The following is a 21,780-nucleotide window of genomic DNA, read 5'->3' as shown; positions in this document are numbered from 1 at the left end:
TGCAGGTGCAGAACTCAGGGGTACAGAAGACTGACCAAGTAAGTGGGCTCCTTGCAAGGTAACTCAAGATAAGTCACAGCTTCTCTAGCTACCAAGGCAAAAGGATCACTTGGACTTAGGAGTTGGGAGGCAAATGGAACGACATTGTAAGACCTACCCCCTACCCCAATCTAAAAGTAAATAAATAGCCACGTCCTGGTGGCTCACCCCTGTAATCCTAGATATTCAGCAGGCTGAGATCTGAGGATACTGGTTCAAAGCCACCCCAGGCAGGAAAGTCTGTGTGACTCTTATGTCCCATTAGCTACTCAAAAAAAAAAAAAAAGCCAGAAGTAGAGCTGTGGGACAAGTGGTAGAGCCTAGCCCTGAGCAAAAAAGACCAAGGACAGCATTCAGGCCCTGAGTTCAAGCCTCAGGACCTGCACCAAAATTTTAATTAATTAATTAAGACAAAATCAAGAACTCCCTTCGTGGGGCTGGGACTATGGCCTAGTGGCAAGAGTGCTTGCCTCCTATACATGAGGCCCTGGGTTTGATTCCTCAGCACCACATATACAGAAAACGGCCAGAAGTGGCGCTGTGGCTCAAGTGGCAGAGTGCTAGCCTTGAGCAAAAAGAAGCCAGGGACAGTGCTCAGGCCCTGAGTCCAAGGCCCAGGACCAGAAAAAAAAAAAAAAAAAATCCCTTCGTCACCACACAGCCAAACTGGGACTCCCTCCATCTCATCTGGAATAAAGAGCCTCAGAGAGGACAGGTGTTCTTTCTGCACACCGTGGGCCAAGGGGTAGCTTAGTGGTACAGCGTGGGCTTAGCATGCACCAGATCCAGGGCTCTATCTTCAGCCCCCTGCCCACCCATGAGCTAGCTCTGGTCTATCAGCCCAGCACTCTGGAGGCTGAGGTCTGAGGATTACACTTCAAGTGACAGAGAACAAGCCTTGAACACGAAAGCTCAAGGACATTGTCCAGAACTGAGTTCAAGACCAAGGATCAACACAAGAAAGAGAGAGAGAGGAAGAAGGAGGAGGAGGAAGAGGAGGGGGAAAGAGGAGAGGAGAAGGGAGGGAGGGAGGGAGGGAAAGCCGGGGACTTGTGGCTTGAGTCTGTAATCCTAACTACCCAGGAGGCTGAGATATAAGGATCACAGTTCAGAGCCAGCCAAGGCAGGAAAGCCTGAGACTCTTTTTTTTTTTTTTTTTTTTTGCCAGTCCTGGGCCTTGGACTCAGGGCCTGAGCACTGTCCCTGGCTTCTCTTTGCTCAAGGCTAGCACTCTGCCACTTGAGCCACAGTACCACTTCTGGCCATTTTCTGTATATGTGGTGCTGGGGAATCAAACGCAGGGCTTCATGTGTTTGAGGCAAGCACTCTTGCCACTTGGCCCAGCCCGAGACTCTTATCTTCAATTTACCAGAAGTGCCACCATGGCTCAAAGTGGTAGAGCACTAGCCTTGAGCAAAAGAGCTCAGGGACAGCACCCAGGCTCGGTTCAAGCCCAAGGACTGCAAAAACAAACAAACAAACAAAAAATAACAAGAAAATAAAGGAAAGAAAGCAAGCCAGACTCTCTCTTCTCCAACACATCGACACAAAGCCATAAGGATATATTCTCTCTCTCTCTCTCTCTCTCTCTCTCTCTCTCTCTCTCTCTCTCTCTCTCTCTGCCCCTCTCCTTCCCTATACCATATCCTGAGACTTACCTCCAAAGCTGCCGTATACATGCATTTTGCTTCTCTCCATCTCCACGGTTATCATTACTACCCACCAGCATGGTGGTCAGCACCATTTTCTCTCTCTTGAACCAAAGCATCATCTTCCCAGTTGTGCATGGAGTGGAAAAAAATATGCAAACTTATATAACAGGCTGAAAGATAACTTCCAGAGAGTAAATAGAATTGAATATGGTCTCCTGAGGCCAGCAAGAAGAAGCACTTTGGAAGGGTAATCCCCATGTCCAGATAACTGCCTGTTTGGAACTTCTGTGACTGCAGGGTTATGGAATCATGCTTCCTCTCTGCCAGACATGGCAGAGTTTCACCATAATTGGTGAATGTATCAATACATGCCAATCTCCCTAACTCCATGTCTTAAAACCAATTGCAAAAATGAAGCATATGCTTCTGGGTGGAGTTCCTTTACAAAGCCAGCTCGCTCCCTCCCTCCCTCCCTCCCTCCCTCCCTCCCTCCCTCCCTCCCTCTCTCTCTCTCTCTCCTTTCTTTTTGTTGGTCATGGAACTTGAACTCTGGGCCTGGGCACTGTCCCTGAGCTCTTCAGCTCAAGGTTAGCGCTCTGCCACTTTGAGCCACAGCGCCACTTCCAGTTTTCTGGTGGTTCATTGGAGATTAGAGTCTCATGGACTTTCCTGCCCCGGCTGGCTTTGAACCGTGATCCTCAGATCTCAGCCTCCTGAGTAGCCACGGGTGCCTGGCTGTCAGGTGGTTCTTTCAAGGTCGCATCCATGCAAGTAAGTGTAGTCTGCAGCTCACTGGATGGTTGCTTTCCACGGGTAGTGGCAGCTGTTACTGAGGTGGTTTGGCTTCTCCTGACCCTTCCTTTCCTCCTGGGTAACCTAGGATTCCACCTCCTCCTCCGTCTTCGGCCCCAGTTGCTCTCTCTGACCTCTGACACTTGGAGCATGCAAGAGCATGGAGAATCAGAGGAAATTTTTATTTTATTTTCTTTTTTTGCCAGTCCTGTGGCTTGGACTCAGGGCCTGAGCACTGTCCCTGGCTTCTTTTTTTTACTCAAGGCTAGCACTCTGCCACTTGAGCCACAGCGCCGCTTCTGGCCGTTTTCTGTACGTGTGGTGCTGGGGAATCGAACCCAGGGCTCTACCACTAGGCCACATTCCCAGCCGATCGTGTGGTTTTTGTTCACTGTGCAGTTCCCAGAGTGTAAGCTCCCAGGAGCGTGCTGGCGTTTGCCCCCCTTCCCCTCCCCCCCCCCGGTGTAGGAGCCCCCACAGTGGCTTGGGAATGGGGGCGGGGGGGGGCGATTGTGACACCGACCTCCGCGCAGCCGCGTCTGCGCCCGGGGGGCGGGGGGGCGGGGGGCGGGAGGGCTCCCGAGCTGCACCGCGGCCCCTCCGCGACTCGGCCCCCCCCCGGAGTCCGTACAGCATGGCAGCTCCCAGAGAGGCGGCCGGAGCCGCGGCGTTCCGTACGGCGGGGCCCGCGCCACCGGAAGCGCACGCCCTTCCGCCCAGCCACCGGAAGTCCCCATTTGAAACGGAGGCGGCCGGCTCCGAGGGCGCCGCGGCGGTTGCGGCGCCGGGTGTCGGGAAGGAGAGCGGCGCGGACGGCGGGCGGGAGTGGCCCGCGCCGGGGTTCGGGTTCGACTCTCAGGCCGAGGCCGAGGCCGGGCCGGGTGTGGGGCGGCCGGGCGGCGTGAGGCCGAGTCCCTCTGGGGAGCCCCGGGCCTGGGCGGCGCGGCGCGCCGGGCCCACACCCCCGCTCTGCCCCTCCCGCAGGGCCCAGCCGGGCGGCCTCGCCAGCATGACCAGCGCGGCCAAGACGCTGCCCGCCGCGCAGCCCGCCTCGGCGCCCGGCGGAGGCCTGCCCTCAGGTGGGGGTCGCGCCTCGGGCCCGGGGCCTGGCGAGGGGGGACGGGGCGGGGGGGGGACCCCGGTGGAGGGGCCCGCGCCGCCGCCCGCCCGGCGCACTGGCTGGAGGGCAGACCCTCCCGCGGGGCCCTCCAGCCGCCCTCCAGCCGCTCCGCTCGGGGCTGGTGCGCTACCACCGGAGCCACACCTCCACCTCTCGCTCGTGTGGGTGGTTAGTTGGAGGTAGTTTCGCGGGCCTGGCTGCCTGGGCGGGCCGGCTTCGAACCGCTATCCCCAGATCTCAGCCTCCCCAGCCGCTAGGATTACAGGTGTGAACCATCGTCAGGCACCCAGCTCTTGTGTTGGTTGTGTTTGCTTGCGGTCAGGTCTCAGTGGTTGAGCTGCCTAATCGAGAGGGGATTATTGTGCAGCTGTGGACGATCCCTTTCAGTTAAGTATGTTCAGGAGTAGCGGCAAGATTGGTCTCTGAAGTAAAGAGGCTTTTTTTAAAGAGTTGCTCCCAGGGCTGGGAATCTGACTTAGTGATAGAGTGCTTGTCTAGCGGGTTCCATTCCTCAGCACCACATACACAGAAAAAAAAAAAAAAGTCAAAGTGGTGCTGTGGTTCAAGAGGTTGAGTGCTAGCCTTGAGTTTAAAAAAAAAAAAAAGTTGTTCCCTTTCCTATTCTAAATACCTGTAATAGGAATCTTGCCTCAGCAAGGACTAGGCCTTGTTGGGAGAAGAGCCACATCGCTCCACACAGCTCTTCTGTCTTCCTCACATGTACATATACATGTATGTATGTGTGCATATGACCGCAAAGTGTGCCTGTCAACTCCTCTCTGTGGGAAGCACTTAGAGGAGAATCATGGTTCAGGTTGGTCTTGGGAGGAAAAGTGACACCCTTTTACAGAAAGAGCCAGAAACGTAGCTGAAGTGGTTGAGCCCCTGCCTAGCAAGCTCAGAGTCCTGAGCTAGAACTCTAAAACTGCCAGAATAGAAAGAAGCTGGGATTTTTTTTTATCCTAATTAATATGATTCGATACTTTGTGCCTCATTACTTCACCTTGACTTCATTATTATATACCTCTTTGATCATGCTTACGTGGTCCATTTTACAGTGAACACAATGAAGTTAGTATGATCTAGAAAAGCTCAAGGCCAGGGATGGGGCTCAGTGTAGAGCACTAGCCCAGCATAGGCTTAGGTTTATCCAAAAAAAGAAATACTAAAGAGTGCATGTGCGTGTGTGTGTGTGTGTGTGTGTATGTGTGTATGTGTATATGTGTATATGGGGGGGTGTACTTATATCCTGAATAAACTATTTGAGTAGGACTTGCTATGGAATCTAAATCCTAGACAGGGTTTGGTAGAGGAGTTATCCAGTCCTGGCCCACAAGAAGATCAGAACGAATGGCAAGTTGGGAACGTCCACGGAGTGAAAGGGCCAGTGCCAGAGGCAGTCATCTGGAAGAGGAAAGAAGAGGAGAGCAGCTGCACACCAGTGGTTCATGTCTGAAATTCTAGCTACTAAGGAGGCTAAGATCTGAATATGAGAGTTCAGAGCCAGTCTGGGCAGGAAAGTCTATGAGACTCTTTATCTCTAATTAACTACCAAAAAGCCAGAAGTAGCACTTGGCTCAAGTGGTAGCATCAAGTGAGAAAGGTAAGGAACAGCGCCCAATCCTGTGATAGAACTTCAGGACTAGCTACCAAAAAGAGAGAGGAGAGGAGATGAAGGACTGAAGCTAAAGGATTTCATTTGTTCCACCAGCTATTTCTGGGCTTTCTGTCATGTGCCAGATTTCTTCTAAAGGGTTAGGATGGCTTTTGGTGGCAATAGACATCATTTTAAAAGCCACTGGATGGGCTGGGAATATGGCCTAGTGGTAGAGTGCTTGCCTCACATACATGAAGCCCTGGGTTCAATTCCCCAGCACCACATATATAGAAAAAGCCAGAAGTGGTGCCTGTGGCTCAAGTGGCAGAGTGCTAGCCTTGAGCAAAAAGAAGCCAGGGACAGTGCTCAGGCCCTGACCTCGAGCCCCACAACTGGCAAAAAAGCCGCTGGAGCTGGGCACTAGTAGCTCACCTATAACCCTAGCTACTCAGGAGGTTGAGATCTGAGGATCGAGGTTCAAAGCCAGACTGGGCAGGAAAAGTCCATGAGACTCGTCTGCAATTAGCTACTAGAAAACCGGAATTGGCCCTGTTGCTCAAGTAGTAGTGCACTAGCCTTGAGCTGAAGAGCTCAGGGATAGGGCCCAGGCCCAGAGTTCAAGCCCCATGACCAACAACAACAAAAGCAGCTGGAGTGTTGACTTAGGATGTGTGTTGAAAGCTTGACAAGATGGCAGAGTTGGCTGTAATGATGCCTGGTGAAGATTTAGAGAGAGAGAACGAACCCCGGCTTGAACTCTAGCTTTTGTTCAGCTTTCTTGCTCATGGCTAGCACTCTACTACCTTAGTCATGTCTCCAGTCTAGCATTTTTCTCTGTAGTTGGAGTTTTGGGGGTCTTGGACTTTTCTGCATAGACTGACTTTGAAGGATTACATGTCTGAGCTACAGGTGCCCAGCTCCCTTTAGTTCTTTGTTGATATCAATGTCTGTATTCACATTTATTCTACATTTAGCTGACACATTTGAAGAATTTGGCTTCCATTGCAGTTATTCTAGAAGTCTTTTTTTTTTTTTTTTTTGGTGCCAGTACTGGGGCTTTAACTCAGGGCCTGAGTGCCATCCTTAATCTTTTGATCTTTTTTGCTCAAAGCTAGTGCTCCAGCACTTGAACCATAGCTCCACTTCTGGCTTTTTGGTGAGTAATTGAAAACAAGTCTCAGATTTTCCTGTCCTGTCTGGCTTTGAACTCTGATTCTCAGATTTCAGCCTCTGAGTAGCTAAGATTATAGGCATGAGCCACTGACACCCAGCTTTAAATCTTTTTTTGTTTTTTCTTATTTATTGTCAAAGTGATGTACAGAGAGGTTACAGTTTCATACGTTAGGCCTTGGGTACATTTCTTGTACTGTTTACTACCTCCTCCCTCATTCCCCCTCCCCCTCTCCCCCCATGAGTTGTTCAGTTGGTTTACACCAAATGGTTTTGCAAGTATTGCTTTTGGAGTTGTTTATCTTTTTATCCTCTGTCTCTCGATTTTTTTTTTTTTTTTTTTTGCCAGTCCTGGGCCTTGGACTCAGGGCCTGAGCACTGTCCCTGGCTTCTTCCCGCTCAAGGCTAGCACTCTGCCACCTGAGCCACAGCGCCCCTTCTGGCCGTTTTCCATATATGTGGTGCTGGGGAATCTAACCGAGAGCTTCAGTGTAGGAGGCAAGCGCTCTTGCCACTAGGCCATATTCCCAGCCCCTGTCTCTCGATTTTCACTTCCCTTTTCACTCCCTTTCACTTCCCTAGAATCTTTTTTTTTTTTTGCCAGTCCTGGGCCTTGGACTCAGGGCCTGAGCACTGTCCCTGGCTTCTTCCCGCTCAAGGCTAGCACTCTGCCACTTGAGCCACAGCGCCGCTTCTGGCCGTTTTCTGTATATGTGGTGCTGGGGAATCGAACCTAGGGCCTCGTGTATCCGAGGCAGGCACTCTTGCCACTAGGCCATATCCCCAGCCCCCTAGAATCTTAATCTTTGAATTCATCTTCACAAATTGAGCTTGGCCTAAGAGAGTGAAGTCATGTGATACCTTGGGGTGGGGCTGTTTGCATGCTGCAGCTGTTACACACTGCTATACTTGAAGCTTTATCCTCTTGTTTCCCTTACAGATCCACAAACTAGAGCTACTTTTAAGAGTCTCTTACCTGTTAAATCCAAAGAAGTTGATGTGTCCAGATATCTTCATTCAGGAGGTTCAGAGAGTGATATTGCAAAAGTCACCAAACCAAAACGAGATAACGGGTGAGGGCAGATGATTGGTATCTGTGGGGTTGTGGAAGGGCGCTTGCCTAGCAGACATGCTCAGCTCTGGGTTAGGTCCCCAGCGCTGAGAGAGGGGCGGAGAGGACAAGGCCTTGCTAGAAATGGTTCAGTACCAAGAATTAAATAGGGGCGTGAAGCCAAAGGCTCCTGAATGACAAGGCAGCCTGTGGGTGGGGGACCCAAAGCCCCAGAACACGAGGTGGTGGTGGTTAGGGTCCTCTGTGTTGACTCAGACAGGTTTGTGAAGAAGGTTTTCTTTTCCTCACACTTGCTCTGAGTGGACTGAGGCCTCATCAAGGCCCGGCACCAGCCTGAGTCGTGGTCGTGGAAAGTGGGGACTAGCTTTTAGTCGAGGTTGCTGGTCTGAGCAGCTCTAGTCACAGTGTAGTGTGATTCTCTGATTCGTGTCTGTTTTTGCTTCTCTAGGCAGATGAAAGCTGCAGAGACTGCTACCAGGAAAACCCTTCGAAAGGGGTGAGCATCAGGCAGAAGTAACCGGGGTACCACTGCAGTGTTGATGATGATGGTGATATTACTAAATGCTTGCCATGTGTCGGCACCTGGACTAAGTATTGTACATGAATTTATTCTTTTATAATGAAATGTAGTAGTTCCTTTAACTCTAGAAATGACTAGTGGAGCATGAGGTTATATACCGGCATGTGAGAAAGACAGGATTCAAACCCATTTGAATAATTCCCTCTTCATGGAAGCACATCTGTTGTTACAGCTACAAGCCACTTGGTAAACAAAGGTCGGAGGAAGATCTCAAGGATAAGAACCAGCTTTTAGAGACTGTCAACCAGCAGTTGCACCAGAAGTTGACTGAAACTCAGGTAAGGGACCCACCACATCTCCTTTGACAGGGCAGTGTGTGGCGGGATGGTGAGAGAGGAGCAAGCTGCCTGAGCACTGAACGAATCAGGCTGTCAGTGTGGCTAGCGGAGGGCACAGGCAAGGAAGACCTGTCATTTGTGGGGCACTTCCTGACCTGTCTGTGGAACTCAACAGGAAGAGTTGAAGGATCTGACTCAGAAGGTGGAGCTGCTGGAGAGGTTCCAGGACAACTGCTTAGCAATTTTGGAGAGCAAGGGCCTCAACCCAGGTAAGAGACCTCCCTCGGCCATCTTCCCAAGAAGGGGGGCAGGGCAGGGCTGACGTGAGAGCACAGCATCCCTGCCCAGCGGGCGCAGGAGCTGCTCCACAAAGCCCTGAAAACCAGGAGCTCCTTGCTCTCACTTGGTGTTGGTTTTTCGTTTGTATTGTTTCTTGAGACAGAGTCTTTCTCTCGCTAGCCATGCTGGTCTTAAACCCACTGTAGAGCTCAGGATGACTTTGAACACTTACTTGTTCTTCCTGCCTCATTCTCTGCCCAGGTGTTCACCACCATGCCCAGTTTGATGTTGATGTTTTGCCTGACTGATAATGTTACCTGAACACTGTGCCATTCATTTGATGCCAACAGGGTTGCAGAGACTGCTATCAGGAAAAACCCTTGTTTTTTACAAAAAGACCAGAAACATTGTGTTTCCTTGTAGGGAGGCAGAGATTACACCTGCCTTTCCCAGGTGGGAGAAGAGAGGGTCCCTGGCCTCTGGCTTAAGAGCTTAAGGAATGCTGACTCTGAATGGGACTGGGTGACCTTCAGGTTCCCTTGGGCAAAAACAAAGCTCAGGAGCAGCACCCAGGCCCTGAGTTCAAGTCCCAGGACCAGCATAAAAAACTCAGAATGTCCAGGAGTAGACATATAGAGAAGTCTCCCTTAGGCATACTCCTGTGCTGGTCCTAGAGGTGTGTTCAGGTGAGGGTGTTGTTGCCAGTTGAGGCTGACTTTGTTGTATCCATGCATTGTAGGCAGTGATACCCTGGCTTCACAGCAAGGACTCACTACGGATCACTCGGACTCTATGGTGAGGGCATGAGAGTGAATGCATGGGGCCCCGTGGCCCTGGGACCTGGAGATCTAAGGCCTCCACCCGTGCTCAGCAAACCCCAGCAGCTTTGCTTTTCCACGAGTACAGAATGCGTCCTTACCAGACTAGTTTAGTTGAAAGGTACCTGTGAACTTAACAATGTACGTAGGTCTGAATTGAGAGTATACTTCTCTAAAACACTTATGGGGGGTCAGAGATGTGGCCCGTGGAAAAGGACTTGCTATTTTCTCCATTCCTCACTTTACAAATTTCTCCCCTACTCTTTGCTGAGAACTGTGTGATGCATTTCTCCAGCCTGTAACATTTGAACTCACAGGGCTGGGAATATGACCTAGTGGCAGAGTGCTCGCCTTGTACACATGAAGCCCAGGGTTCGATTCCTCAGCACCACATACACAGAAAAACAGAAGTGGTGCTGTGGCTCAAATGGCAGAGTGCTAGTCTTGAGCAAAAAGAAGCCAGGGACAGTGCTCAGGCCCTGAGTCCAAGGCCCAGGACTGGCAAAGAAAAAAAAAATGAACTCACAGTTTATTTTGTTGCCTTTTTTAAAGTAGTGTATGTAGGCTTACTGTCTTTGAAATTCATATGTTCTCTTTCCCTGGGAGATCACTCGTCATCTTAGGCTCATAGAATGCCAGCCATGGATCTTTCCGCAGCTCCTGCAAGCAATTGGTCACCCTTAGTGGCTGCCACATCTGGTTCCATACATCAGTGTGGCACAGAGCACATTATAGTACATGGACTTGGTATCTCCAGACCTGTGGGAAAACAGTTTTTGGGTCTGGCTGCTTGAGATTGTTTGGATAAATACTGGAGTATTGCAGGGGACGTAAAGGAGGTCTTTGCTCTACTTTGGATGTAGAAGTCTGTAGGACTGAGTAATTATTCCTACAGAGACCCTCAAGGGGCCTCAGTGAAGAGTCCAGCAGTGAATGATAAATGAATGGAAGCACGTTAGCCATCGACTGATCCAGCTCTCTTTTTATATGAAGACTTACCACATTTGCTTTCCTCTTAGTTGCTGTTAGAAACGCTGCAAGATGAGCTGAAGCTTTTTAATGAAACGGCCAGGAAGCAGATGGAGGAGTTGCAGGTGAGGGGCCAATGTCATCTAGGGCAATACTGTTGTATTCTACCACAAAGGAAGACCGATGGAGAAATATTTCCACCTTTTCTACCTGTTTGTTTTTGGTTTTTGAGACAGGGTCTTGCTAAGTAGCCCAGGCTAGCCTCAAACTTAGTACTCTCCTGCCTTAGCCTCTTAAATGCTTGGGATTATAAGTGTGTGCCATTATGCTTGACATTTGTTTTTGCTGGCCCTGGGACTTGAACTCTGGGCTCGGGCAATATCCCTGAGCTTTTGTGCTCCAGGCTTAGTGCTCTAGCACTGGGTCCATAGCTCTACTTCCAGCTTTTTACTTATTAATCCGAGATCAGTTTCACAGACTTTTCTGGCCAGGATGGCTTCAAAGTGCCATCCTCAGATCTCAGCCTCCTGAGTAATTAAGATTACAGGTGTGGGGCTGGGAATGTGGCTTAGTGGTAGAGTGCTTGCCTAGCATGCACAAAGCCCTGGGTTCGATTCCTCAGCACCACATAAACAGAAAAAGCCAGAAGTGGTGCTGTGGCTCAAGAGGTAGAGTGCGGGGTGGGAATATGGCCTAGTGGTAAAGTGCTCACCTCGTATACATGAAGCCCTGGGTTCGATTCCTCAGCACCACATATATAGAAAGAAGCCGGAAGTGGTGCTGTGGCTCAAGTGGTAGAGTGCTAGCCTTGAGCAAAAAGAAGCCAGGGACAGTGCTCAGGCCCTGAGTCCAAGCCCCAGGACTGGCAACAAAAACAAAAAATAAAACAAAAGAGATAAAGTGCTTGCCTTGAGCAAAAAGGAGCCAGGGACAGTGCTCAGGCTCTGAATCCAAGCCCCAGGACTGGCAAAAAAAAAAAATGATTACAGGCAGGAGCCACAAGTACCTAACATGTGACTATTTTTAATAAACTATTTTGAAATAACTTTAGATTTACAGAAAAGTTGTAAAGGTAATACAAAAAATTGAATTTCCTTAAACATTTTATGCATATCGTCACATACACCAACATTGGTGTATGTATTGTTGTTACCTAAATTCCATTCCTAAGTTTGACTTAACCAGATTTTTCCCAGTAGTTTTTTTTTTTCCCTGTTCCTGAAGACTTGAGAAGAGTTTGCATCTGGGGATGTAGCTCAGAAATGTGCACATGATTGTGTCAGTGTGCCGACAGGAGAAAAAACCTGGGCAAAAGCCCTGCTGTGGGAACTTGGTATCCCAAGGAAGAGACCTGCACAGCCAAAAGCCAGGATTCTTGAGTCTGGCTGCTTCAGCTTGCTTGGATAAGTCTAGGCTGTTGAATGAGACATAGACGATATCTTTGCCCTACTTTAGGTATAGTCTGTGGTATAGAAAAACATTGCCTAAAACCAATACAGATAAGAAAAGTCAAAGATAGAAAACATGATGTCTTTTGGTTTTTCCACTGGTGGTCTTCGAGGGAATAGAAGCCTGATGATCTAGTGTGGGCATTGTCTTTCTTGTGAGTCAAGAGTTTTGTGTGATTTTTTTTTTCTTTCATAATGCTTTGCTTTGCAGGCCTTAAAAGTAAAGTTGAAGATGAAAGAAGAGGAAAGGATCCGATTCCTGGAACAGCAAACCCTGTGTAATGATCAAACCAGTGACATTACAATAGCCTTGGAGGAAATGGAGCAGCTATTAGAAATGTAATAAAAGGCAAGTGGCCAGGAGGCTCCTGCTTGGGGTAAACTCTCAGAGGAGCCATGTAGGATATCTTGTTGGCCATAATCTTTTTGGACTCTCCAGCCCCGATTTGATAACTGTTTCTGCAGTAGGATTAAGGGCAACTTCTACTGAATGGGAGTTCCTCTTGTAAGCAATTTGCCGTAGCTTTGGGTTGGTCAGCATTTCTGAGCTTCACTTGTAGGTAATGGAGGCCCACGCAGGGATCCCGGAGGCTTGACTCCACCTCCTAGGCCATAAAGCACCCTACCATTAGAATCAGGAGACTTAACCAGCTACCGCCGAAGAATCTAGGAAGTCACAGTCAGATCTGTAGGAAGCAACCCTTAATTACAGTGGAGCAGAGGTGCACGCAGGAGACATCTTTAAGTCATGGACAGAATAGTACTTCACTGTCAATTTATGAACTTGGAGTTGCAAATAATACATCTTGGAGCTTTTCATCCAAATCACATCTGTCTGTTTGTTTTTAAGTACTACTTTTGAAATAAATATTTTAAATATTCTGACTAACATTGAGGAATGAAAAGAGACTTCTAAAGCTGGGTGCTGGTGACTCTTAGCTATAATCTTAGTTTACTCAGGAGGCTGAGATCTGGAGGAACACAATTTGAAGCCAACCCATGCAGAAAAGTCTATAAGACTCCATCTCCAGTTAGCTAACAGAATTTCAGACTGGAGGCATGGCTCAGCTCTTATTGTGAGCAGGAAACCCGAGCCAGAGCACAAGGACTTCAGTTAGCCCTGGCACTGGCACAAAAAAAAGGAAATAACTTAACCTAGCTATCTCATCTGAACATTATTACAATAAACTCAGGATATTCTGACTGATGTAGACTGTTTTTCCCCCGCTATTAAGTACCTGTCACTATCATCCCTGCCTTCCTAGGCTCTCCATTTGTAGCTGCCAGTGCTAGGTTCCGTCCACCACCTCTCCCTCCCTCTGTGTCTGCTGTTTGCCCGGCACACCCAGTCCCACGCCTAATGCCATACATCCTGTAGCCCACAGCCCCTTCCCCTTCGGCTGACCAGAGGCAGACACGTCTTCCCAAGTCCAAGTAGACGGGCTTTTGTTCCGGTCACTTCCTTTTGTTGTTGCGCCTCCCACTTTCCTCACCACCCCTCCCTTTCTGCCCTCAGCACCTTCAAGGTTTTCCAGAGCCCTCTCTAGCTTCAAACATTAGTATGTTTACTCTTGAAAAGTTGTCTGGAATATTTTTTACATAGAATCTTCCAGTGAGGAGGGCTTAATTTTCCTTCCTTCTATACATCTTTAGGAATGTTTAAAAGATTGTTGTTTTTCTTCATTGTTTTGTTTTTTGTCAGGCATGGGGCTTGAACTCAGGTCCTGGGCACTGTCCCTAAGCTCTTTTGCTCAAGGCTAGCACTCTACCACTTTGAGCCACAGCACTGCTATGGTTTTCTGGTGGTTAATTGGAGATGAGAGTCTCGTGGACTTTCTTGCTTGGGCTGGCTTTGAACTGTGATCCTCAGACCTCAGCCTCCTGCATAGTTAGGATTACTGGAGTGAGCCACCAGCTCTTGGCTCTCTGTTCTTTCTTGTTTGATGACTTGATAATTCTGGAGTACTAGTCAGATATTTTGTAGAGGGCTGGAGGCATTGCTCAGGTGTAGTGTGCCATCCAGTAGCAAGAAAGCTCAGTTAATGTACAAGCCCTGAGTTCACAACCTGGTATCAGCCAAAAAATAAAGCCTGCAGATATTTTGTAGAGCATCTCTCAGTTCTGATTTATTTGGTTCATTATTTCCCCCTGATTAGTCTGGTTTGTTTGGGGAGATTGCCACTTAAGTACTGCTCTTATTCATTATACAGATGGCATGGGGCTGATTAACTTGTTGATGGTGGTGGCTGACCTTGTCCTTAGTTTTTGCTTTGCGTTTTGCCAGTAGAGTTGCAGTACTGAAGGCCAGCTCCTTGACTTTGTGATTAAGGAGGTATTTACGAGGTTTTCTCGTCTATAAAATCACTATTTCCACTTTCCATACTAGTTAAATTTGGGGCTGGGCCCAGTGGCCTAGTGGCAAGAATGCTTGCCTCCTATACATGAAGCCCTGGGTTCAATTCCCCAGCACCACGTATATAGAAAATGGCCAGAAGTGGCGGCGCTGTGGCTCAAGTGGCAGAGTGCTAGCCTTGAGCAAAGAGAAGCCAGGGACAGTGCTCAGGCCCTAAGTCCAAGGCCCAGGACTGGCAAAAAAAAAAAAAAAAAAAATACTGGTTAAATGTGAGTCACTAATTCCAACCCACCCTGAATTGGCAAGGAGAACTATCTGTCCATCTGTTTGTCTTCTTTATATTTAAGTATATTATTTAGATTTTTTTTCTCTCTTTTTTTTTTTTTTTTTTTTTTTTTTGCCAGAGTCAGGGCCTAGGTGCTGTCCCTGGCTTCTTTTTGCTCAGGGCTAGCACTCTGCCACAGCACCACTTCCAGCTCTTTCTGTATATGTAGTACTGAGGAATCGAACCCAGGATTTCATATATGCTAGGCAAGCACTCTACCAGTAGGCTACATTCCTACGCTTCACAAATTTGCGTGTCATCCTTGTGCAGGGGCCATGCTAATCTTCTCTGTATCGTTCCAATTTTTTAGTATATGTGCTGCCGAAGCGAGCACCCTTATTTAGAATTTTATAAGGAGTTTTTCTTCCTCATTTACAGCAGCATGGATATTTTTTTTTGTAACACTATTGCTCAAAGCTTTATTGTTTTATATATCACATTAAAGTCTACAAATCCATCTCAAATCTAATTTTTTCTTATGGCGAGAAAAATGTATGTTAAGGATTTTTTGTTTTGTTTCCTTTTATTGCCGTACTTACAATTGAACTCGAGTCTCACGCTTGCTAGGCAAGCACTTTCTATGGAATTGCCATACTCCCTGCCTCTGGGATCATTCTTTTTAAAAAATTTCCTGTGATCAATCCCAGATCTCAGCTACTAGAAAGGACCGAGACAGGAAGATCATGAGTTCCAGGCCATCCTGAGCACTTTAGGCATAATTTCCCAGCATTCCACATGTCAGATCTGGCCACCCAACCCTGTATGCCATCTTCTGGGATACAGAAAAGAGCTTTAGGTTTAAATTTAAAAAAGGAAGACTAGAGACAAAAGATATGCATAAACAGCCCTAGCCACTGGTTTGGCCTGGTTGGCTGTTTTCTCGGGTTTTGTTTTGGAAAGGGCATCCTGGTAGTAAGCTGTCTGGTTAGGATAAGCACATCTTTGTTGCCTGGGTAGTCTGACTGGTGGGGCTCTACAGTTCCTTTCAGTCACATTTCTCCCTCCCTCTTATAAAGATGTTATCAATCCTGTCCTTGGGCTCCAAGGTGAGTACAGACTTGTAAGTCATTTGGTTTAGAACAAAGGCAGGTTGAAAATGGAGGCAGGAATGCCAAGCTTTTCTTCTGTTTTAGTGCATTCATGGGCCCAAGCAAGAAGTCAGTGCTTTTCAGCAAAAGTGCTCATTAGTTTAAGTACCCGCTACAAGAGAAGCACTTGAACCCAGGTATTCAAAGGACATTCTGAGCCACCTAAAGAGAACCCTTCCCCCATCTCAAGACCAATAGCAACAAACTGTAGTGTGTGTCTGTGTATGTGTGTAGAGTCTTAATTAGGATTATAACACATCTATAGGCCAAGGTGGGAAAAACTAAGATTTAAGATTTTGAGATTTCTAGGCTAATAGTGGTGATTCACACCTGTAATTCCAGCACTCAGGAGGCTGACAGTAGGATTGTGAGTAGTTTAAGCCTGGGCTACATAGACCTTGTCTCAGAAGAAAAAAAAAATGACAGGCTACTAATTCATTCATCTGGTGTACTTTTGTCTTTCATGTGTGCATGTATATATTGTGTTTGTGCATGTGCACCAGTACTAGAGTTTGATCTCAGGGCCTGGACTCTGTCCTTTATCTTTTTCACTCCACTGGTACATCTTTGGTGGTTAATTGGAGATAAAATTCTCAGACTTGCTAAGTGCTGGTGGCTCATGCCTATAATCCTAGCTACTGAGAAGGCTGAGATCTGAGGACTATGAAGAGGTAAAGTAAACCCCATTTTCAGGCAGCCCCCGTTTTGTTGTCTGTTTAAACTATGAGTAACCCAGGCCACCAATTATCCTGGCTAGCAGGACAAGCTTATTAGGGCCCAGCTGGTCAGGAAACTCCCTGCTTAACTCTAACCGCCTGGGAATACCTCGAGCCCTGAGCCAATCAGATTTGTACCCGTATCCTAATCTTGCTTGAACACCTGGTTGCTGTAACTTGGTTTTTTGCCTTTATAAGCTCTGTGCAATCGCCGCTCGGGGCTCCCTCCTAACCTCCGCTGTGTCGGTGGGTTGGAGGAGGCCGGATCTGCAGCTCGCCTGAATAAAGCCTTGCTTTTGCATTTCGGAACGTCTGAGTCTCAGTGGTCTTCTTGGGGGTCTTCTCGCGACATGGGCATAACAGACTGCAGTTCAAAGACAGCCCAGGCAGGAGACTCTTACTTCCAGTTAACCACCAGAAAACTGGAAGTAGAGCTGTGGCTCAAAGTGGTAGAGCACTAGCTTTGAGCACAGAAGCACAATAACAGCACCCATGCCCAAAGTTCAAGCCTTATGACTGACAAAAAGAAAGTCTCAGACTTTCCTGCCCAGGCTTGCTTTAAACATTGATCCTCAGATCCCAGCCTCCAGAGTAGATATTACAGACCTGAGCTACTGTTGGGTCTTTTAAATTTTCCCTTAGTGGAAAGAAAAGCAGGGTGTAAGATATCACAAGAAATGTACACACTGCCCTATTATGTAACTGTACCCCTTTGGCACAACACCTTGTCAAAAATTTTTTTAAATTAATAAATTAAAAAAAAATTCCCCTTAGCAATGTTTGTGTAGTATTCCGTGCAAAGGTTTCCACATTTTTCAGTTAGACTTATTCCCATTTGACTGATTTTTTTGCTGCCTTAAAATTTTTTTTTTCCCAGTGGTGGGGATTGAATCCAGGATTTTGTGAATGCTAGGCAAGTATTCTACTCCCAAACCATGACTCCAGCCCCAAAAGATTTTTAGAGCTCATTATCAAGAGCTATTGCTGGTATTAAATTAAAATTACAGTAGGCCTTTGTTTTGGATTGAGCACCTGCATTGACTAGGCTAAAAGTCAAAATGGCAATTTAAGCTCTACTTCACCAAGCTGAAATTAAGACATTTATCCAAGCTTCTAATCTATTTAGGATTAGAGGCATAACAGACAATTTTTTTAGATAAGCCATTTTGAATTGGCAAGATAACAAGTTCCTTTGGCCTTAATCCTTGTAAGAAGAAGTTACCTAATACTGTATTACTCAATCAACTGTTCGAGCCCCATGCCAGAACAAAAAAAAAGGAAAAGAAGCTACCTGAAGTAATCTGCTATTAACTAATCAGTTGTTTACCTTGCTTACTCCCAAGAAAAAATAACTTTAAAACAACCAATCCCATGTTTTGCTTGTGCTTGTTTTAAGTCCTGTTTCTAAACCAACCTCCTGAGTTCACCACCGGAACACACGGTGCAACGGCACTCATTTCTGTATCTTGAAAGGAAGAGGCAGTTAGGATCCAAAGCTAAATCGTTGGAATTTCGTTCTTGGATGGATCTGGCTCGCACAGAAGGGACTCAAGGAAACTTCTGGAAACACTTAGCACCTCAAGAAGGCTATTAGAAGGTACTCTGGCCCCTCATGAGGTTTCCTGTCTTCTCATGGAGTCCCATATTTGCAAGTAAGTGGTCTTTGGACAAGGCATACTCTTCTTTTTTCCTTTTTTCTTTGCTGGTCCCGGGGCTTGAACCCAGGGCCTGGGCACTGTCCCGAGCCTCTTCGTGCTCTACTACTTAAGTCACAGCACCACTTCTGACCTTTTCTGATTTTGTGGTACTGAGGAATTGAACCCAGGGCTTTATGGATGCTAGGTGAGCACTCTAGGCTCGCTTTTTTGAGTAGTTTATTGGAGATAAGAGTCTCAGGAGGACTTTCTAGCTGGCTTCAAACCGTGATCCTCAGCTCTCTGGCTCCTGGGTAGCTAGGGTTACAAGTGTGAGCCAGGGGGGCCCCGCTCTACGTTTTCTCAGTTGAAGCTACCCCATCTTTACAGTTTGTGTTATGAGAGATCACTTGACTTTGGGGTTTATGGTGACTGACAAGTCACTGCCCAAACTACTTTTTTCTTTTTTCTAGGGCATTGCACATATAGAAAGTGCTCTGCCACTGAGCTATATATTCCCAGTCCTGGGCCTTGAACTCAGGACCTGGGCACTGTCCCTGAGCTTTTTTATTTATTATTATTTATTTTTGCCAGTCCTGGGCCTTGGACTCAGGGCCTGAGCACTGTCCCTGGCTTCTTTTCGCTCAAGGCTAGCACTTTGCCACTTGAGCCACAGCGCCACTTCTGGCCGTTTTCTGTATATGTGGTGCTGGGGAAATGAACCCAGGGTTTCATGTATGCGAGGCAAGCACTCTACCACTAGGCCATATTACCTTACCAGCCCCCCTGAGCTTCTTTTGCCCAAGGCTAGCACTCTACCACTTGAGCCACAGCACCACTTCTTGCTTTTTCTATTTATGTGGTACTGAGGAATCGAACCCAGGGCATCATGTGTGCTAGGCAATAAGCCATATTCCTAGCCCCTTATTGGTTTTTTTGGTTGGTGATGTTTTGGGTTTTTTTTGTTTTGTTTTGTTTTGTTTATTTTTTAATTTTTTTATTTTTTGGCCTGGGCCTTGGACTCAGGGCCTGAGCACTGTCCCTGGCTTCTTTTTGCTCAAGGCTAGCACTCTACCTCTAGAGCCACAGCGCCACTTCTGGCCTTTTCTATATATGTGGTGCTGGGGAATCTAACCTAGGGCTTCATGTATACAAGGCAAGCACTCTTGCCACTAGGCCAATAATATTCCCAGCCCCTGTTTTGAGGTTTTTTTTCTGGGTTTTTGTTTGTTTGTTTTGGTTTTCCTCTTGTGCTAGTCCTAGGGCTTGAACTCAGACCTGAGCACTCTTCCTGAGCTTTTATGCTCAAGGCTGACACTCTACTAATTGAGCCACAGCTCCACTTCCAACTCTTTTGGTGTTTAATTGGAGATAAGAGTCTCGTGAATTTTCCTGCCCTGGCTGGATTCTACTGATCCTCAGATCTCAATCTCCTGAGTGGTTTGGATTACTGGCATGAGCCACTGACACCTAGCTTATTTCTGTGGGTTTTGTTTTGTGTGTGTTTGTGTGTGTGTGTGTGTGTTTTGCAAATTTTTATTGTTATAAAGGTGGTTACAGAGGGGTTACTGTGGACTAAGTCAGATAAGGAGTATATTTCTTTGTGAACAGTGTTACCCCTTCCTGCCCTCTCTCCGAGTTTCCCCCTCCTTCCCCACCCACAAGTTGTATAGTTCATAGTGTCTCATGAGTACCACTGCTTTTGTCCCTCCATTTCTTGTGTCTGTTTTTTAAGATAAAGTGTACAGTACAATTCTGGCATACCTGTACGGTGTGGAAAGCTTTGGGGCCCATAGGGCTTTTCATCTCTGGAAGCATCATTGTTTGTTTGTTTTTCCCAGCCCTGCCCAGAGCTAACTTTTGCTCAAGGCTAGCACTCTACCACTTGAGCCACAGCGCCTCTTCTGGCTTTTTCTGTGTATGTGGTACTGAGGAATCGAACCCAGGGCTTCATGCATGCAAGGCAAGCACTCGACCACTAAGCCACATTCCCAGCCCTGGTTATTTTCTTTATTAGAAAAGTGAAATATGTCCACTATGGAAAAATTACAAAACAAAGTAGAAAAATAACATTTTTCATAATTTTCTTAACTCAAGGGTAACTGGGCAGTCTCTCTAGAAGTTCCTTTTTTTTTCTACCTGTACAGGATTCATATACATAAAACTAGCTGTTTGGAGTAGTGTGGCACTTTCATAGCCAGTGTAGTCTCTATTGTTTAGTATTAATAATTCTACTTAGGGTAGGCATTTTATTTTACTTTTTCCCATGCTGGAGTAAGAACAACTTTACCTTTTGTACCATTAGGTGGAATTCTCTAATTCTGGTGTGCAGGGTATTTTCTTACAGAGAAGAGAGATCGACAGTACTCTACCAGTGGAGGTGGTTCACTCCCGGGAGAAGCCTGGTCTTGTCCTCTTTCCATGCCCTTTATGTTTTGAGGGATTATCACCAATTTGGGTCCACTACAATCTGTACACCAGTGCAGGAACCCACATGGAGATCTTTTGGGAGTCTCCCCAAATCATACGCATACTCATATATCTAATGTGTTTTACACTGCTGTTTGAATGTAGAGTTCTGGTACAATGCTGTAAACATGTTATCATAGGGTTGGGAATGTGGCTCAGCGGTAGAGTGCTTGCCTTGGATGCACAAAGCCCTGGGTTCGATTCCTCAGCACCACATATATAGAAAAAGCCAGACGTGGCGCTGTGGCTCAAGTGGTAGAGTGCTAGCCTTGAGCAAAAGAAGCTCAGGAACAGTGCCCAGGACATAAAGCCCCAGGACTGGCAAAAAAAAAAAGTTAAAATACATAATTTTAGGCCTTTAAAAATATACATATGTAATTTGCTTTTATAAAGGTGTGTACAGGGGGTTACCATTCTATAAGTCAGATAATGAGTATATTCTTTTTGTGGACAATGTCATTTTTTCCTTCACTTTCCCCTAGTCTCCCTATCCCTGTCCACAAATTGGACAGTTCGTTTTCTACGTAGTATATATTGAATAGCATGACTGCATTTGTTCACCCTCCCTCCCTCCCTCCCTTTCCTGCATACTCCCCTTTGCCCCCGACAAAAAGCCCAAAAGAAAAAACAAACACCATCACTGACAATAGCAAGAAAAAAAGTCTTTTACTAAGCAGTTCTAATTGAACAATGCTACTGAATTTCAGGCTCCAGTTTATAGGCCAAATCTTTTTTTTTTTTTACACCTCTAATTCTTTTTTGGGGGGCGGCCGGGGGGGGGTACTGGTACTGGGGCTTGGGCTCTGTCCCTGAGTTTCTTTTGCTCAAAACTGGTGCTGTACTACTGCCACTTCTGGTGTTTTCTGAGTAGTTTATTGGAGATAAGAGTCTCATTGGAGGGGCTGGGAATATGGCTTAATGGCAAGAGTGCTTGTCTCCTATACGTGAAGCCCTGGGTTCGATTCCCCAGCATCGCATATATAGAAAGTGGCCAGAGGTGGCGCTGTGGCTCTAGTGGCAGAGTGCTAGCCTTGAGCAAAAAGAAGCCAGGAACAGTGCTCAGGCCCTGAGTCCAAGGCCCAGGACTGGCAAAAAAAAAAAAAAAAAGTCTCATGGGCTTTTTTACCTGGGACTTTTTTCCCTAGCCGGCTTCAAGCCACGATCCTCAGATCCTCAGCCTCCTGAGTAGCTAGTATTATAGGCGTGAGCCACCAGCTCCTAGCTCCAATCCTTTTTTGCTTTTGTTGTTTTTTCCATAGATTTTCACTCTTTGCTGTAGTCAGCCTGTGTTGCAGTCCTCCTAGTTAGGCTTCTGGAATACATGGGATGACAGGTGCATGCTGTTATACTCATTTACTGGCAGTGATGGGGTCTCCAAACT

General features: G+C 47.0%; 1 protein-coding gene and 1 non-coding gene across 2 annotated transcripts; one reads left to right on the top strand and one right to left on the bottom strand.

Annotated features, from left to right (window-relative positions):
* Nucleotides 1–3,117: 3,117 nt before the first annotated feature.
* Knstrn (kinetochore localized astrin (SPAG5) binding protein) lies at nucleotides 3,118–12,701 on the top strand. Its single transcript, XM_048332061.1, has 9 exons — nucleotides 3,118–3,323; nucleotides 3,468–3,562; nucleotides 7,311–7,443; nucleotides 7,891–7,938; nucleotides 8,195–8,300; nucleotides 8,476–8,569; nucleotides 9,319–9,374; nucleotides 10,417–10,491; nucleotides 12,026–12,701. The coding sequence occupies exons 1-9, from the start codon at nucleotides 3,118–3,120 to the stop codon at nucleotides 12,155–12,157; spliced, it is 945 nt and encodes a 314-aa protein (XP_048188018.1). The 3' UTR covers nucleotides 12,158–12,701.
* A 2,016-nt stretch (nucleotides 12,702–14,717) lies between these two features.
* Nucleotides 14,718–14,826, bottom strand: LOC125341245. The gene has a single exon (XR_007208927.1). It is a non-coding gene; the product is annotated as a U6 spliceosomal RNA (small nuclear RNA).
* Between the last annotated feature and the right edge of the window lie 6,954 nt (nucleotides 14,827–21,780).

This window comes from Perognathus longimembris, chromosome 23 (assembly GCF_023159225.1).
Source record: "Perognathus longimembris pacificus isolate PPM17 chromosome 23, ASM2315922v1, whole genome shotgun sequence".
Taxonomy (NCBI): Eukaryota; Metazoa; Chordata; class Mammalia; order Rodentia; family Heteromyidae; genus Perognathus; species Perognathus longimembris.
This window is presented reverse-complemented; position numbering and strand designations above follow the sequence as displayed.

Coding starts and splice junctions, on each gene's coding strand:
- Knstrn (XM_048332061.1), top strand. CDS start 3,118: ATGGCAGCTCCCAGAGAGGCGGCCGGAGCCGCGGCGTTCCGTACGGCG. Junction 7,444..7,890: donor AAACCAAAACGAGATAACGG/GTGAGGGCAGAT, acceptor TTGCTTCTCTAG/GCAGATGAAAGCTGCAGAGA. Junction 7,939..8,194: donor AGGAAAACCCTTCGAAAGGG/GTGAGCATCAGG, acceptor CTGTTGTTACAG/CTACAAGCCACTTGGTAAAC.